The sequence below is a fragment of the Taudactylus pleione genome, unplaced genomic scaffold, assembly GCF_031769625.1.
Source record: "Taudactylus pleione unplaced genomic scaffold, aTauple2 ptg000181l, whole genome shotgun sequence".
Classification (NCBI taxonomy): Eukaryota; Metazoa; Chordata; class Amphibia; order Anura; family Myobatrachidae; genus Taudactylus; species Taudactylus pleione.
In genome coordinates, this window is record NW_028284583.1 from 10,774,987 (window position 1) to 10,793,458 (window position 18,472).

The 18,472-nt window shown below is 41.3% G+C and overlaps 1 protein-coding gene across 1 annotated transcript in view; it reads right to left on the minus strand.

Annotated features, from left to right (window-relative positions):
- Positions 1–212: 212 nt before the first annotated feature.
- EGFR (epidermal growth factor receptor) overlaps positions 213–18,472 on the minus strand; it is a 231,328-nt gene continuing 213,068 nt past the window's right edge. Inside the window, exons 19-27 of the mRNA XM_088476057.1 lie at positions 12,047–12,145; positions 8,347–8,532; positions 7,276–7,431; positions 5,539–5,614; positions 5,257–5,403; positions 4,730–4,827; positions 4,425–4,580; positions 2,460–2,559; positions 213–787 (exon numbers count right to left, since the gene is read on the minus strand). Of these exons, the coding sequence (XP_088332183.1) occupies positions 426–787; positions 2,460–2,559; positions 4,425–4,580; positions 4,730–4,827; positions 5,257–5,403; positions 5,539–5,614; positions 7,276–7,431; positions 8,347–8,532; positions 12,047–12,145 (1,380 nt within the window). The 3' untranslated portion in view covers positions 213–425. The remainder of the gene's footprint in view (positions 788–2,459; positions 2,560–4,424; positions 4,581–4,729; positions 4,828–5,256; positions 5,404–5,538; positions 5,615–7,275; positions 7,432–8,346; positions 8,533–12,046; positions 12,146–18,472) is intronic.

The following is an 18,472-nucleotide window of genomic DNA, read 5'->3' on the forward strand; positions in this document are numbered from 1 at the left end:
ATCATTCAAGTTGGACAAACACACGTAAAACAAAAAGGTGCAACAAAATTTACACATTATAAAAAATATAACCCACAGGAATTGAAAAGTATTTGTTGCAGATTTAAAAAATTGTCTATATATATATATATATATATATATATATATATATATATATATATATATATGTATGTATATATATATATATATATATATATTAAAGTGTTATGTGTTTTGTTATTAGGAACAAAACAGAAGAGAACAATTTACAGCATGATTCAATGAGGACTATACTGTACATCCCAATATATTTCAAGGTTCAGGTAAAAGTTCATAAGTACTGTAGTGTATGCTTATTTTATCAGGGTCCATTTTACACAATTATCCCTTGAACTGAGCTGTGCTCCAATAGGCAGAATGTCAGGAATGTTACCATCAAATTGTAGTCATGCTGAGGCTTCAATATAGTCATTATTTGGTGCCAGTGGCAAATAATCAGGATTTTCTGCTGTAGGAATCTTAAAAATTCCATTGATTTTTGTGTCTTTTGGGAAAAAGTCCTGTTGGTAATCAGGATTATCCAGGCTTATTTGCTGGTTTACTTTTTGCTCCCAGATGAAAGGATAGTCATTCTCCACTTGGGTAATGAAGGTATGACCTGAGTTCAGGTACTCTGGATTGTTCACACTGTTGCCATTGGAATTCTGGTAATTACCATTGTGATGCTTTGTATTCGCTGGTGAAAGTACATTATGGTAAACATTTGTCGTCAAGATCTCGGACTCTGGTTTCATTTGATTGACATATTCTGAAGTATAGAAATATAGTCATGTAATAACAAGCTAAATAATAGGAAGACTGAAGTATTTCATGTAAAGCAGTTACATTACTAATGTAAGAAAAGGAACACACAAAAAATAGTGAATCATTTTGGAAGCAATAAATGTCACTTAGTTAATAAAATGGTGCAATATGAACAAAGTTGCTATAACCATAGCAACAAATTTTAAGATGTTAACTAGAGCAGATCACACCCCTATAGCCATATGTACACATTGCCCTATGGTGCACTCATATCTGAACTATTCTTTGTGGTATATTTACTAAAGTGAGGGGTTTTACAAGTGGAGATGTTCAGTGGCGTCCCTCCCCGCGGTGTCACCTGGTGTGGGGAGCCCCCCCCAAAATGGGGCATGGCCTTGTGCGAAGGGGCGTGGCCTCGTGGTACAGGGGCGTGGCCTCACGGCCCGATCCCTCTCGTCTCGTTTTTTTATATTATTGGGAGGGGGTGCAGGGGGTGCTGACTGCATTGTGTTGCAGTGCCGGCTCCCTCACAGTGTCAGGAGCCGGGTGCTGCACTTACTACTACAGTGCAGCACCTGGCTCCTGTCACTGTGGGGGAGTGTCAGTCTGCACCTTGGGGTCATCCCTCAGCGGGTGACACCCGGGTGCGGCCCGCACCCCCCTTGTGATGCCACTGGAGATGTTGCCCATAGAATCCAATCAGATTCTAGCTATTATCTTCTAGAAGGTGCTAGACAAATGTAAAGTAGAATCTGATTGGTTGCCATGGGCAACATCTCCACTTATAAAAACCTGCACTTCAGTAAATATACCACTTTGTATATAAGCACACATGTTCACCGAGGGGAGATGCAAATGGCCACTGTGGGTGGTGGGGTGAATTAAAATGAATACTGCCATTTCATTAAAACAGGAAAATGTGGTAGTCATGGCGTCCTATTATGACACTATCCATCTTCAGATGACCTTATTGGTTGCCACTCATGCAAAGTAAAGAAATTATGTTTTTACCTTCTAATATCGTTTTGTGCTTTTTAGCCATGTACTTATATCACCAGGCAGAGCAATTGTATAAATATATCACAATTGTGTTGTGTCCACAGGCAATGATATAAACAATACAAGGAATAATACAAAGAAACGAGGAGGAAAATATTAATGTACTGTATATAGTAGTAATAGCTGGAAGAAGCCAACAAATTAATGTCATTGGAAGGTAGAATTACTCTTGAAATTAAAGTAAAAGTGTAAATTTGACCAATGAAAGTATACTTTTTGAATGGCCCATACAGCTTAAAATTGTATAAATGAAACACATCCATTTTTGTGTGACAGGATTGTTCACTTCTATTCTGTTTATAAAGGGACAATAAATGTATGACCTACTACGTGGGATAAATCTGCTTAGCATTAGGCCAAATATTCCTGACCACTTCAAAGTTAAAGAGCTCTTTTGCAGGTACGTCAGTGATTGCACAAGGCTGGGGTACAATTCTGACTGTATACTGTACACTATAGTGTTACAGCAGAAGCCAGCTACTGTACTATAAACAGAGCACAAATTAATTTGTTTAAATTCTATACATGTGCAGATTGATACATATAATCCCAGCTGTTTATCATCATGCTACATGTTTTCATATATTTATTTTTATGTATATAACACAGCTACCAACCTGGCACAGGATGGAAATCCTCATCCATGCTATTATTTAAAATGACTGTTGGGTCTGTACTGTATCTTTGAATAAAGCTGTCTTCTCTGACAGATGGCCCCTGTTGGAGTAGGAAAAAAATAACATATTATTTTAATTGGTTCTTGTTAAGTATACCAAACGTGGCCAACGGGAAGTGGAACCCAAATCCGGTCCCCGGCCTGTGGATAAAGTAACTTAACAATGGGGTAGTGGGGGGTGCCGGAGGTGCGGGCAGTGCCGGCCCCCACACTGTGACAGGAGCCGAGTGCTGCACTTAATTCTACAGTGCAGCACCCGGCTACTGTCACTGAGGGGGAGCCTGCACCTTGGTGTCACCCCTTGGCAGGTGACACCCGGGTGCGGCCCGCACCCCCCTTGTAATGCTACTGCTTGAGGGGCACTAATGATTGAGCAGGCCTATAAGAGTGTTGAACAATATGCTATTTTGGTCAAGCATGGCCATGCAGGGACAATTGTGTGATAACTTTACTGTGACCAGTAGAGGACACTCATAACCACTGTTTCCACTTTTACATTCCAGTTTTCCTTTAGCTGTTTGGTCCTGGTCAAAATTCCTTCTAAATTTCCCTGTCAAAATGTGCACTTAAAATGCCATGATACATACAGTACATAACTAATAACTAACAATAAGACATCTACATCAAACCTAGCAGCGCTTGTGGACTACTCTTATTGTTAGATATATACTGTATGCTGTTCAATGAATTGGTGCTCCTGTGAGTGGGGACTGAGCTGCAGCTAGATGGAGTTATTCCATCTATTATATTTCTCTATGAAAGCTAATAGAACCAAGCACAGAAAAAGAAAAGCTGAAAAGTTAATTTATTTGATTTTAATGAAATTTTGTTCAGAATCAATCAGGAAAATTCTCAATACAGATGTGCCCTCTTGCATCTTTGTCACTTTCACGGTAAATCGTGCCATGCATGGGGAGAGATGCGTACCCGTGAGTGGGAACACACGCTGCAGTCGCACCCACGACTCCATAGGATTGCAAACGCAGCACGCGGCATGGCATAGTGTAGCGCACGCAGACGCGGCAAGTCGCATGGCGCGATTCGCACGCACATTTGTAGCGCGATCAGGCAAGATACAAGACGACACATCTGTAAGTGGAAACACTACTCCTGATCATGGTAACATTTCCCTGTAAAAGGGTACAAAACACTGCTCACATCATGGTCAAATGTCTTGAAAACAGGAAAAACCACTGCTCACTGCATGGGGAAAACACTGCTCATAACATTAGGATTAGCAAGAAGAAAGAATAAGAGAGTACACTAACAATGAAGAGAAACTGTACAGATAGTTGAAGATACAACACTAACTAATGTCCCTTATAGACACTCAAGTAATACCTAGCCTTTAGTTGTTGCTGTACTCCAACAAGGATTAGTTGAGAATTGCTTCCTGTATATGGACTGGATACATGAGATATCTGGTTTTGCAGTAATATGCCAAAACAAGATATACATTTCTCTGCTGTGTTAGAAGGCTATAGCCTTTTTCCCCTACAAAGGCACTTCACTACCAGGTCTTTACCTATACTTTGAAAGGGATGTACTTTGCACCTTCAGGGCACACTTCTGTGGGAAAGTGCATTTCTAGACATATTTTGACTAATGTAACAATATAATCAAAATACATATTGTAGAAATGTGCTATATATATATATATATATATTGAGTGATGCAAATAAAGGGTGGATTGTTGCTTGAGTAAATACAATTCACAATCTGTCAGCACATGCAGCCAATGTATGGCAATAATGCAGCCAATGTATGGCAATAATGCAGCCAATGTATGGCAATAAACACAGTCTGCACATTTCTGCCAGTTTGCCTAATCATCCAAAATCTGACTAACATTTTACTAACTAACTTGTAGTAAAATATCACTACAATAAGTATAATCCATTGGTACCGTTAAAAGTGGTGTCCGTGATGTAGAAGGACTAGTAAAGAATCCATGATGTGGAATCAAATATTCTTCAGCATCGACAATATCACCCATATCTTCTTCCATTGTGCGATGGAACTTAGACTCCACAGGGCTGGGTAAGTGCATTCTCTCATCTCCCTAAAAAAATGTATATTACATTATATCTCCATAATTTAACTAATAATATATATATCAGTATACAGTACGCTTAGGACAAATTTTACATCCCACTCACAATAAAACTCCCTGCATGGGCTGAGAGACAGCAAATATATGAAACATCTTACCTGTATTACAAGGTAACGTGTCGGGTCACGAGCCATCTTGGTAAATTCAGCACTTAATTCACGGAATTTGGGACGACTCTCAGCATCTATCATCCAACCTGCAGTGGCGAAGAAAGGTTTTTACTAAACATTGAGTATTTTACAGAGCTGGGCCTGCTCCGGTATGCAACAGAAAAAGTGTTTGGAAATACAGCAGAAGCTGCATGTTGGACTCATATTCCTGTTTAATTAAAGAAGCCAAATGGTTAAAGAAAACACATTTCTGCAGTAACATTTTTGTGTATAAGACTGTTTACACAGGAGATGCCTGGCCATGATCTTGTTTTATATATGTACCATATATTACAGATGACTAATGGACTGCTTACACTGCTTGATTTATATGGCACAATACATTACACAGTACATTGGGCGTATGTCTGTACAAACTCCCGAGAAAAAAAAATAGAAAAGAAAAAAAGATTGCTATATTTTTAGCTTACCCATGGACAAATCAATTTATGCGGGTGTTTGGATTATTAACTTACATTTCACCATAATCATGTACACATCAATGGTACATATGGGAGGCTGAGGAAGACGTTCTCCTTTTTCTAAAATGGTTGAAATGTCACTGGCTGGAATTCCATCATAAGGTTTAGACCCAAAGGTCATTAATTCCCATACGGTTACACCTGTAGGGGACATGGAACAACTGATAAACATCACATCTGAATTAAACATAAATCATGCGTTGAACTGTAAGGTGTAAATGTAGATTGATAAATGTGTTTTTATTACGTAGTGTAAATTCTATTTACAATACTCACCGTAACTCCACACATCACTTTGATGGGTATATATTCTGTGCAGAATGGATTCTAAAGCCATCCATTTAATGGGCACCTAGGGAAAAGAGAAGACTACTTAGCCAAAAGTGTATTCTCAGATAACCAATAAAAATGAAGCCACATGAATTAGGAAACATTAGAAGCTGCTAATATGATATCCAACTTAACTGTATGCATGGTACTGTATGGGTTTGATGGACTAAAGAGAAGGTCTATAGCCTTGGCCCTACCGGATAGATCAAGACACAAAAAACGGGTCACCATGGACACACCTGTAACTGCTGCTCATCTGTAGAGATTTCACAGGAAGTGCTCTAAAGCTGGGTACACACTTGTAGATATATCGTTAGTTTGAACAGTGAAATATATATCGTAGCGGATCGGCGGGTGTGTACATCCGATATGTCTGTGAACGATGTTGTTCACAGATATATCACTTTGGCTCTGCAGCATAGCTGATGCATATACTGTATATCTGTATAGCAATGCATGTTGGTAGCTGCTCATATATATATATATATATATATATACACAAGTCCTTAGGTAGTACTACGCACGTACAAATCAAACCTGGCACTCCAGGATTTTTTTAGAAATATTTTATCTTAGTTTGTGCATCAATGTTTCTGGGCTGCGCAGAGCCCTGTCCTCAGGATGAATATACCTCAATATATATATATCTGTATGTCTGGCTGTGTGTATGGGCGACCCGCCAACTACCCGTACACTGGCTGCAGGGACACGCCAACACTGACATCACAACTGGGCAGGCAAGTTTAAATGCCCACCCAGTTGTGTTGTCAGGCCAGACATATCGAGCTGCCAATTGTATGTATAGCTTACCTAATTGGCCGCTCGGTCGGCATGACGCCTGTTTGGCCATTTCATCTGGTGAGTGTGTACCCAACATTAGACTGAACACCAGGGAGCAGATTTACTATGTGTCAGTTTTTCAAGGCTGCAAATGATTGGCATTTAAAGTGGCAATATAAATTAATGCTAAGCCAGACTGTTTTAGCATTTATTTCTGTTAATGTTTAAAATTCATCGGTCAAAGCCACTGATCATCAGCGGCTTTGAAAACCATCTACCCCTTGGTATTAGTATATGAGTTCATGTGCAGAAGAAGGTCAGAAACATTTAGTTCTGGTTTATGAATTAGATGAACCCAAGAAAATAAAAACACTTTATCTATCCAGGGAATGGGATTGAAATGCCGGCAGTTCAAATCCCGACAGTGTCTGCCCGAAGGGAGGAAGTACCGACAGCGGCAGGTAAGTAACCTAACCCTCCCCTCTCCCCCCCCTAACCCTCCCTTAGGGGTGCCTAACCATAACCTCCCCCCCTAGTTCCTAACCCTAACCTCCTCCCAGGGGTGCCTATACCTAACCCCCCTCTCTGCACCCTAAACCTAACCCTCCCCGTGGTGCCTAACCCTAACCTTCCCCGGGGGTTGCCTAACCCTCAATCCCCCCGGGGTATCCTAACCCTCCACCCCCACGGCTAAGAGGACGGGCGCCCCAGACTTACCTCGTTTGGTCCGCTTCGTCCTGGATTCCGGCATCGGGATTATGATAGGCGTCGGTATCTCGATGCCTATCATATATCCCTAGCCGGCTTTCTGCTGTCGGGATTGTGACACATAACTACATACCCTATTGGGACAATATCAAAACTTTAGTAATGTTTATATCATTTCTTTGTCTTCGTTCTCACTTTTCCACCTTCCGCATGATATTCTTTTTCATCTGCTCCCAAAAGTTTGGCCAATCCAAAATCTGTGATCTTGACATGTTGGGGAGCTTTCACAAGGACATTACGGGCAGCCAAATCTCGGTGGACCAAGCGGCGTTCTTCAAGGTAATTCATTCCCTTTGAAAGTACAAACATTAACAGAGTTAAAAACTAACAATTTATAAATTGTAATAAAGCCAAGCAATCTGCATGCACCATTATGTATTAAACAGAACAAAGGATATGAACCAGATTTTGTGTATAGGGCAAAAAGGCATACATGTTTTACATGTTATTCAATTCTTAATGTGCTTTGTATTTCAAACTAATGGGTTTTGGGGCCATGAATATGATGATGGAAGGGGAAGTGGAACAGCAAAAGTAGAAAAGGGACGCAGAGATTTTAAACCCTGACAGTATGTAAATCCCACAGCAATGGACCCGCTCCCCTAACCGCAATCAAGTATGCAAATGCTGTATAGTATTAGACAATTTAGTTGTCAACTATAAAGCATGAACCTTGTACAAAGAGAAGTCTGTGTGCACAAAATATACAGTTACAAAGTTTATATGGTAATTATCAGAGTTATATAGACGATTTACACCAGTATAATGTGCATAAGGAAACAATGTTCTTCATTTTTATAGTGCTCTTTTATCATTTTCACCTTAGCAAGTTACCACAATCTCCCTTAGAGTCACAAATATCTCGTATTCTGGAACTTCATGTACTGTTTAGTGAATGTCAGACACTATGACAAGGTTGCTCTGTACGTTAATAACTTGATAGATAACAACTCGATAGATAGATCTCTGCCTGTTTTTAAATGCATTGAGCTCACCAAGCACTGTGTTACAGAGATCAGACAAAAAGGGATCAGATCAAGTGGTTTCTGTTCATGCCACAGAACCTGCACATGGTTCTGGCTGCTGTTGGCACATGTCATTTAGAAATGTGGATTTGTAGCATGGCATCTGCTAATGTGACTGCATTAACCACTTTTGCTATATGACGCTGATTAGAGGACATAGCCGTATTAGTAGCTACTTTACCTTGGCAATCTGCACACACCAGTTGAGAAGATGGCGAGAGCCAATATTGTCTTTATGTTCTCGAACATAGTCTAGAAGGCAGCCATAGGGCATGAGTTGTGTGACCAGCTGGACAGTGGAGGTTAGGCAGATTCCCAGCAAACGGCAAACATGGGGATTTTCCACACTGGCCATAACATATGCTTCCTGGCATGAAGATACAAGACACAGTTCAGAATGAGTCATATACTGTAGTTTATGTTTTTAGAGGATAAATGTATATTGTGCTTCTCCATCCATCTATCAGTGCATAGTCACACATCGATCGGCAATGACCATTTGTGTGGCATGATTATGGGAATAACATAATACATTTCATTTCATTGTGATAAGACATGCTGCAGAACAGCCCGATAAAGCATGTATTTTAATAAAATGACTGAATTTTATACAAATGAACATAGCGATATTTACTAGCAGCAGAGTAAGCACATCCAAGTGCAAACACATGGATTGTAATGATGCTCTGTTCTATTACATTCACTTGCACAACACTTATTTGGACATAAAGGTAAGAGGGTTCACTGATATAGCCAGCTGTGTACATTGTACAACATTCAACAGTAATAATGGGGAGCCCATTCAGACAAGCTTAGTGGGATGCGATTATGCTCCATAAGTAAAATTACATTTTATATTGCTTCGCAGGTGCACACATAATACTATAAGAAAACCGAAAAGGGACTCTAAAATCACATGCCGAAATTATTTAGATTAGTAGGTCAGCACGATTTGTGCAAGTGTTCAGAGACATTTATGAAAGATGGTGCACAAGAAAGCAACCAATGTGATTCTGTAACTTTTCTTGTAGTAGCTTATAAATAAAAGCAAAAAGCACATTGGTTGCTGTCGGCCCACAATGTCTTTTTCTTGGTCAACAGTTTTCGTAACTGTTCCAGATCACACTTATAAAGATTATTATTATAAACATCTTTGAGCATAATACAATGTCATGTGTCCATGAAAGTCACTGAAAATTTTGTATTATAGTAATTAAAATTAGCAAAGCCTATTCTGACATTGTTGGATAGGGAATTTTTGAAATGATTGCATTCTATTTTCTTCTAGTTGGTTTCACCATATTAAAGATATATGTACATAATTATAAGCTAATTTTAAAGTGCTGCCCCTATATACATAAATGCTAATAATGCTATATGGTGGAGCAGTCCTGTGGTGCCACTGATCTTTTTGCACTTTTCTTAAAGTCGTGAATTATTTGCATGACACTCAGACATCTGTGGAGCTCTAGGCTGGGCTGGCACCAGGATACATTCCAGAGAAACGTTCTCTAGCCCTTATGTCTGTGTGTGTACTACACTGTACCTATCATACAGCTCCTCGTGGCATACACTGATAAACAATTATTCTTACATGCAATACTTTTATAGTTAGCACCTTATATGATATGAGTACACAATATCATTAACATATCTTCTGTGGGTCTCTTCAGATGTGTATTTATGTGCCTAAATCCAATATTTCCAATGTCACCTCCGTCCCCCCCAACTCAGTGAATAGTTTAGATGTATGAACCAATTCATTTCGTTCCTTAAGCTGGTTACACTCACCAACCTATCTAATGATTGGTAAGTGTATACACCCTTACCAATCGTCCACCTGATGTGCCGGGTCTGACGTCACAACTGGGCTGACTTTTAAGTTTGCCCGCCCAGTTGAGCTGTCACTCACTGCCAGGTCCCGGCAGCATGTGTACATAAGATCAGTTGATTGCCCGTATACACCAGCAGATGAAACGATAGATCAGCAAGATATATCTTCATCTGCTGTGCTGCACAGCAGATCGGAATATGTCTGTGAACGATGTCGTACACAGACATATCCGCTGTACACATTAGCAGATGCACTATAGATCTGTCGCCCGTTCAATGGCATGGGTAATATATCTATCAGTTTGTACCCTACTTTAGAGTCACATGACCGAAAGTGATGGCATGCCATTATTTGCACAGGGACAGGCTGCACAATGGGTGGTTCTGTGGAGTCAGTAAGAATAACTAGCTTTATGCTCATTCTATAAAGCAATTATGGTTGATGTGGCCAGCTCCTATTTAATGCAACAAATGGGAATGGATATGGCAGGGCTGTATCGTACCATTTTACTGCCTGGAACTAAAACGGTTATTCTTCTTAATTGGTACTTGTACAGACATAATCCTATCCTCAGGGGCTTTATTTTTACTCTTTTGGACTGTAAAGGTGCGTATCCACTAGATGAGAAAAATGAGCGGTTGAACATTCTCGTTCAATCGTTCATTAATCGTGCAGTAAAATGCCGGCAACGACCAGTGATGCACGTTTGCACTGGTCGTTGTCGCCATTTGTCATCGCCTGAACATGCAGGCCAACCTGACGAGATCGTCAGGTTGTGCATGTTCGGGGATGAGGGAGGGTGTCTGCACTGAACGACATATCATTCAGTGTGGGCACATTATCCACTGCACAGGATGGTGAACAAATGAACGATTACAATGTTGTAATCGTACAGTGGTTCCACTCTCGTGTAGTGGATATGCACCTTAAGAAACGTGCGTTTATTCAGTACAATCTATCACCAGCAACTAATCTACTAATGTTATAGTGGCAACAAGAATATGCCCTTTTTTTTTAATTTTTTTTCATTATTAGCAGTGATATCTGGAGTAGAGCATGCAAACCGACTGAAACACCTCTAAAGTATGTCCCACCAACTCCTGACAGCTTCGGGCTTTCTCATTGAGGGTAGCAGTGGGTGACAGTCAGGTGAGAATAATACAAGTGGGGGGACAAGTGCGAGCATAATACAAGTGGGTTAGCTAGATTATAGGCTCGGCAACAGAGGCAACATTAGTTGTCTGTCAAAATAGGGAAGGTGGGGTGTGATTGTATCAACCAATAGGACGGCGCCAAACCCCCAGGAAACATTATGGCAGGGGTCTCCTACATTTCTTAATCCCACACTGCTTTAATTTATTGAACAGCTCTTTTACTGCCTTTGTATAAAATAGAAATGATAATATCATAGATAATAATTAAGTATTTTATAATATACACAAAGTAGTTACTAAATGCAAGCCCTAAACAAAGAGTCTTTCATTCTCAGTAGCATTGTGTAGCAGGGCTTACGTATTACATGGATTCATGCCACCAAGCCTCCACCACTGAAAACATACCGTTTGCACCTTCATCACACTTTACAGATTTCCAGAAAATAGAACACAACGAAGTCTTGTTTGCAACTGTTTATCTTGGAGATGGCGGAGGTACATTGTGATCTAATAAAAGTATGCCTGGTATTTGGTTGCAATCCACTGCAAAATGCCCTTCCCAAAAACAAGATCTGGGAATTGCGGTTAGCAAATGCTACATGGTGGGAACCGAGAAGTGTTTTATTTGTCATCACACCAGACATTATATGAATGAAGAATTCTATTTGAATCCTTATATATTTGGAAGCTTTTTTTCATGTAACACTGTGCCATACCCTCAGTTTAACAAAACATAGCAGACTTCACTAAACCTGTTTTTTCATAAATTAATCTAAATTAATTATGTTGGCTAATGAATACAACCAGACAACAGAACTTGGATTTAGTGTGAACTAAAATATACTGACCACAATGAGAGAAAGAAATAGAATCCTTTGCAGTTGAATACTCACATCTAAGATTTCCTTGTTGGCTTTAGGCGACGTGGCCTCGCGCAGCTCCTTAATTGCGACAGGAATCTTTAGGTTCTCACCTTCTGGAACCCAGAGTCCCTAATTACACAAATTAATTACTGTGATTAATCCATTTAAGATATGAAAACACTTTTATCATACATAGGCTTTGTAGCTGAGCAATATCAAAATCCAAAAGATCCCTTGATTTTGTCAGTGATGTGTAGCTTTTCTTAAATCACTCTACTTTCTATAGCCCCAAGGGCTGATCTTTGCAGCTATTTTTCCTGGGAATCTGCGGTTTCTTTAACAGGCCTGTTTTTTCTGTGATCCAGTGCAGAGGGGGTGAGTGAGAGGAAGGATTATTATGATGTTGCATTCACGGAAATAGTGGGTTCTAACTGGCCCTCATCCTCCCCGCCAGGGCCATATTAACAATGGTGTGGATGGAGCTACAGCTCCAGGCCTTCACATAAATATAGGCCAAGCTTGCCAACAATCTGGCTGCCTCATCTTGGAGAGGCAGCCAGCTCGGCACAGCAAGGGGGGCGTGAAACTGTTTTGTGGGCAGGGGCGTGACTGCACGATTGCGTCATCATGGCCCCGCCCCCGCTACACATTACCGATATTACCGGCACTGTGTAGCCGTGGGTGGGGCCATGATGACGCGAATCAGCGCAAATCGCGTCATCAGTTCCCCCCATACCCGGTCATCTATTGCAAGGTGAGAGTGGATGCCGGCGGGGGTGCGAGCGCGTGGTGCCGGCTGGGAGGCATGCCCACTCTTCCGGGGGGCCAGGAGCAACACCAGATTTTCGGGAGGGTCCCGACCATTTCGGTAAGTATGATATAGGCCCAACATCATAACAGCATGATGATGACTAGCCACCCAGCTGACCACACGGCCATAAATCATAGGTATTAAAATTGTATTTCTATTTCCTTTGCAGAATTATCACATTTTTATACGTTTACATATTTAGAGAGACATTTGGGCTGATAGTGTAGGGGGTGTACACACCCATGTGGCACTGGTCACACCCACACAGTACTGGTCACAGCTTCTCCCCTTCTCAGTATAGGCCTTTGAACATTTTCAGCCCCAGGCTCATGTGGCTCTTAATCTGGCCCTGCTCCTTGCCCCTTCCCCCCATAGCAATTTTAAAGTGTCAAATTTAAATGTTCTTAGGTGGTAGTGCAGCTTTAAGTTACTGGTTCATATAAAAACAGCATTAAACCAACATTTCTGTCTTATCATATATTTCCATTACATCTTAGTAACTGACATCTGCCTTGAAATACAGTGCCTCTATCACCTACACACATCAGAGGCAGCCATTTTGTGGACTGACACAATGTGCATGAGCATGCAGCCTCTCAGTTCTCTAGGTTCATCACAAAAAGCATCTTTTTTCACTTTATGCACATAAGAGGTACAGTTTGATGAATAATACTGCTAAGTCCAGGCAAAATGTATTCACAATTAATTCTATCTGAAAAGGTTAATGCAGGTAAAAATCCTTTCACATTAGCAATTTTGTAATAAAAATAGATTGTCTTATATTTATACATCCTATCTTTTGTTTGGAAAACTTATTTGCATAGTGGTGAAAATAAAAATTACATTCAAATGATATCTAAATTATACCATAAAAGGCTAAGGAGCCTATAAGTTTTAGACCCAATAAATAGAATATTTTATTGCCACTTGTCGCGGCAATAAGAAATTATGGCCCCCATTTACTAACGAGTTTTATCATCAAAACGAGTGATAAATGTTGACAGTTGACAGTTGGGAGCTGATAGGCTGGAGCACCATTATCATACACAGTGACATTTATCGCTCGTTTTGCTGATACAACTCTTTAGTAAATGAGGCCCTGTGTACCACAAGGTTAAATAAATAACACAGGGACAAGGGCTCCAATATGAGCCCGTCCCTGCAATGTTCTGCTTCAGGACCCTGTGCATGCACAGCCATCAGACCGCGATATCTGAAAGAGGCCAATACCAGGGAGGAGTCCCATTAACCACTTAACTGACGTGGTCGGTTTTGATGCAAATGAAGCCAGCTGTACTTCAGCTGACAAGGTGCAACCTCACCCCTCGGCTGTGTTTTTGAAGAGAAAATTGGTTCTACACATGTGCAGAACGGATCTTTTCTGAGTACCCGGACTTTCCTGCGGACCAGGCAATTTTTGACCGGTTTTGCTGGAAAAATCGTCTGTTCCCTCTATTGGTACATTGTGCAATCTGTAGCATATAGTCTATAGTACATTGACTTACGGTATCTAAAGGGGCTTATTAAATCTCACAACATAGCAGCTCCCATAGAAATGTATGGGGGTTTCTTTTGCGATTGGAAGCTCTTCTGTGGTACACCCTACATACATCCTGGGGATGTTTAGAATTTGAGGGATTTCCTGCAAAATTAGTTTAATAAATATACCCCTAAATTAGTTTGTATATGATGTAGCCTTTAACAACAAAGTATACATCTGTGATTTATGTATCCCTAAAGTTTGCAACGTGTATGAATTTTATATATACAGTATATATATATTAGGGGTGTGCACCGGCCACTTTTCGTGTTTTGTGTTTTGGTTTTGGATCTGGATCTTTCTTCGTGTTTTGGATCTGGATTGGTTTTGCCAAAACCACCCTTCCGTGTTTTGGGTTCTGGGTTTTGTGTTTTGGATCTGTATTTTTTTGAAAAAAAGCATAAAAACAGCTAAAATCACAGAATTTGTAGGTTTTTCTGCTCCTATGCTATTATTAACCTCAATAACCTTAATTTCCACTCATTTCCAGTCTATTCTGAACACCTCACACCTCACAATAGTGTTTTTATGTCCAAAAGGTTGCACCGAGGTAGCTGGATGACTATGCTAAGCGACACGAGTGGGCGGCACAAACACGTGACCCATCTAGGCGTGAAACTGCAGTGGCAGACTGGATGGCATTGAAAAACTAGGCCCCAAACTGTACATAATGCAAAGAAAAAAAAGAGGTGCAAGATGGAATTGTCCTTGGGCCCTCCCACCCACCCTTATGTTGTATAAACAGGACATGCACACTTTAACAAACCAATCATTTCAGCGCCAGGGTCTGCCACACAACTGTGGCTGAAATGATTTGTTCGTTTGGGCCCCCACAAAACAAGCTGGCAATTAATCTGTCCCTGCACAAACTGGCTCTACGGAGGCAAGAAGTCGTCCTCATCCTCCTCATCCACAGATTCCTCACCCTCTTCAGTGTTATGTACATCCTCATCCTCACAGAGTATTAATTCGTCCCTGCTGGAACCACAGGTCCCTCTGTACGTTCTGGAGGCTGGTCTCCCTGGAAGAGTTGATCATTCATTTTATGAACATCATCTTCTCCACATTTTGTGGAAGCAACCTCCTACGCCTTTCGCTAACAAGGTTCCCGGCTGCACTAAACACTCTTTCGGAGTACACACTGGAGGGGGGGCAACTCAGGTAAAATAGAGCCAGTTTGTACAGGGACCTCCAAATTGCTTCTTTTTCCTGCCAGTACAGGTACGGACTGTCTGACATGCCTACTTGGATGCTGTCACCGATGTAATCCTTTAACAGACAGACGCACGCTTGTCGCTGCTGCTTTGAGGATTCAAGTGCGGCTACAGCCCACACAATTCACAAAGACAGAAAAAAAAAAAGAATATTTTTATTGTTTGTGGAGCACACTTTGAGGGTTACACCACCCTCTAACAGACAGACGCACGCTTGTCGCTGCTGCTTTGAGGATGCAAGTGCGGCTACAGCCCACACAATTCACAAAGACAGAAAAAAGAAGAATATTTTTATTCTTTGTGTAGCACACTTTGAGGGTGTCACCACCCTTTAACAGACAGACGCACGCTTGTCGCTGCTGCTTTAAGGATGCAGGTGCGGCTACAGCCCACACATTTCACAAAGACCGAAAAAAAAAGAACAATATTTTAATTGTTTGTGTAGCACACTTTGAGGGTGTCACCACCCTTTAACAGACAGACGCACGCTTGTCGCTGCTGCTTTAAGGATGCAGGTGCGGCTACAGCCCACACAATTCACAAAGACAGAAAAAAGAAGAATATTTTTATTGTTTGTGTAGCACACTTTGAGGGTGTCACCACCCTTTAACAGACAGACGCACGCTTGTCGCTGCTGCTTTGAGGATGCAAGTGCGGCTACATCGCACACAAGTCACAAACACATAAAAAAAATAGTTTTTTATTTTTTGGAGCACTTTGAGAGTTACACCACCCTTTAACAGACAGACGCACGCTTGTCGCTGCTGCTTTAAGGATGCAGGTGCGGCTACAGCCCACACATTTCACAAAGACCGAAAAAAAGAACAATATTTTAATTGTTTGTGTAGAACACTTTGAGGGTGTCACCACCCTTTAACAGACAGACGCACGCTTGTCGCTGCTGCTTTAAGGATGCAGGTGCGGCTACAGCCCACACAATTCACAAAGACAGAAAAAAGAACAATATTTTAATTGTTTGTGTAGCACACTTTGAGGGTGTCACCACCCTTTAACAGAAAGACGCACGCTTGTCGCTGCTGCTTTGAGGATGCAAGTGCGGCTACATCGCACACAAGTCACAAACACATTAAAAAAATAGTTTTTTATTTTTTGGAGCACTTCGTGAGTTACACCACCCTTTAACAGACAGACGCACGCTTGTCGCTGCTGCTTTAAGGATGCAGGTGCGGCTACAGCCCACACAATTCACAAAGACAGAAAAAAGAAGAAGAATATTTTTATTGTTTGTGTAGCACACTTTGAGGGTGTCACCACCCTTTAACAGACAGACGCACGCTTGTCGCTGCTGCTTTGAGGATGCAAGTGTGGCTACATCGCACACAAGTCACAAACACATTAAAAAAATATTTTTGATTTTTTGGAGCACTTTGAGAGTTACAACACCCTTTAACAGACAGACGCACGCTTGTCGCTGCTGCTTTGAGGATGCAAGTGCGGCTACAGCCCACACAATTCACAAAGACAGAAAAAAAAAGAACAATATTTTAATTGTTTGTGTAGCACACTTTGAGGGTGTCACCACCCTTTAACAGACAGACGCACGCTTGTCGCTGCTGCTTTAAGGATGCAGGTGCGGCTACAGCCCACACATTTCACAAAGACAGAAAAAAAAAGAACAATATTTTAATTGTTTGTGTAGCACACTTTGAGGGTGTCACCACCCTTTAACAGACAGACGCACGCTTGTCGCTGCTGCTTTGAGGATGCAGGTGGAATCTAGACGGGATTTGGAACCGAGGACACACTACCTCCATCAATTGTCTAAATCCCACTGCACTAATGTCGGATACCGGACGCACGTCTAACACCAACATAGCAGTCAAGGCCTCAGTTATACGTTTTGCTTCAGGATGACTGCTGTCGTACTTCATCCTCATCGCTAGGGACTGTTGGAGGGTCAATTGTTTAGTAAAAGTAGTGATGTTCCTACTTCCTCTCTGGGATGATGAACAACTCCCAGCAGCAGCAACAGCACTAGTAGGAAGTGGTTCTTGATCTTTCCCTATTTTATTTTTATCAGAGAAAGTTTGGTCCTCCATTTATGTTATATTGATATATATACGTGCGGCTAAAGCGCACACAAACACAGAAAATATTTTTTTATTTTTGCTGGAGAGTAGTGCACTTTGTGGGTTACACCACCCTTTAAGAAATGAGCCAGCCGGCTCTTTACTTATGGGACACAGGCGCACGCTTGGCGCTGCTCCTTTGTTGATGCACGTGCAGCCACAGTGCACACAAGTCACAAACACAGAAAATATATATTTTTTTGGTTTGGAGTGTACTTTGGGGGTTACAGAACCCTTTAACGGTCAAGCCAGCCGGCCCTTTACTTATGACACAGGCGCACGCTTGGCACTACTTTGTTGATGCACGTGCGGCTACTGCGCACACAATTCACAAACACAGAAAATAATTTTTTTTTTGGTTTGGACTGGAGTGTACTTTCGGGGGTTACAGCACCCTTTAACGGTCAAGCCAGCCGGCCCTTTACTTATGACACAGGCGCACGCTTGGCACTACTTTGTTGATGCACGTGCGGCTACTGCGCACACAATTCACAAACACAGAAAATAATTTTTTTTCGGTTTGGACTGGAGTGTACTTTGGGGGTTACAGCACACAAGTCACAAACACAGAAAATATATATTTTTTTGGTTTGGAGTGTACTTTGGGGGTTACAGAACCCTTTAACGGTCAAGCCAGCCGGCCCTTTACTTATGACACAGGCGCACGCTTGGCACTACTTTGTTGATGCACGTGCGGCTACTGCGCACACAATTCACAAACACAGAAAATAATTTTTTTTTTGGTTTGGACTGGAGTGTACTTTCGGGGGTTACAGCACCCTTAACGGTCAAGCCAGCCGG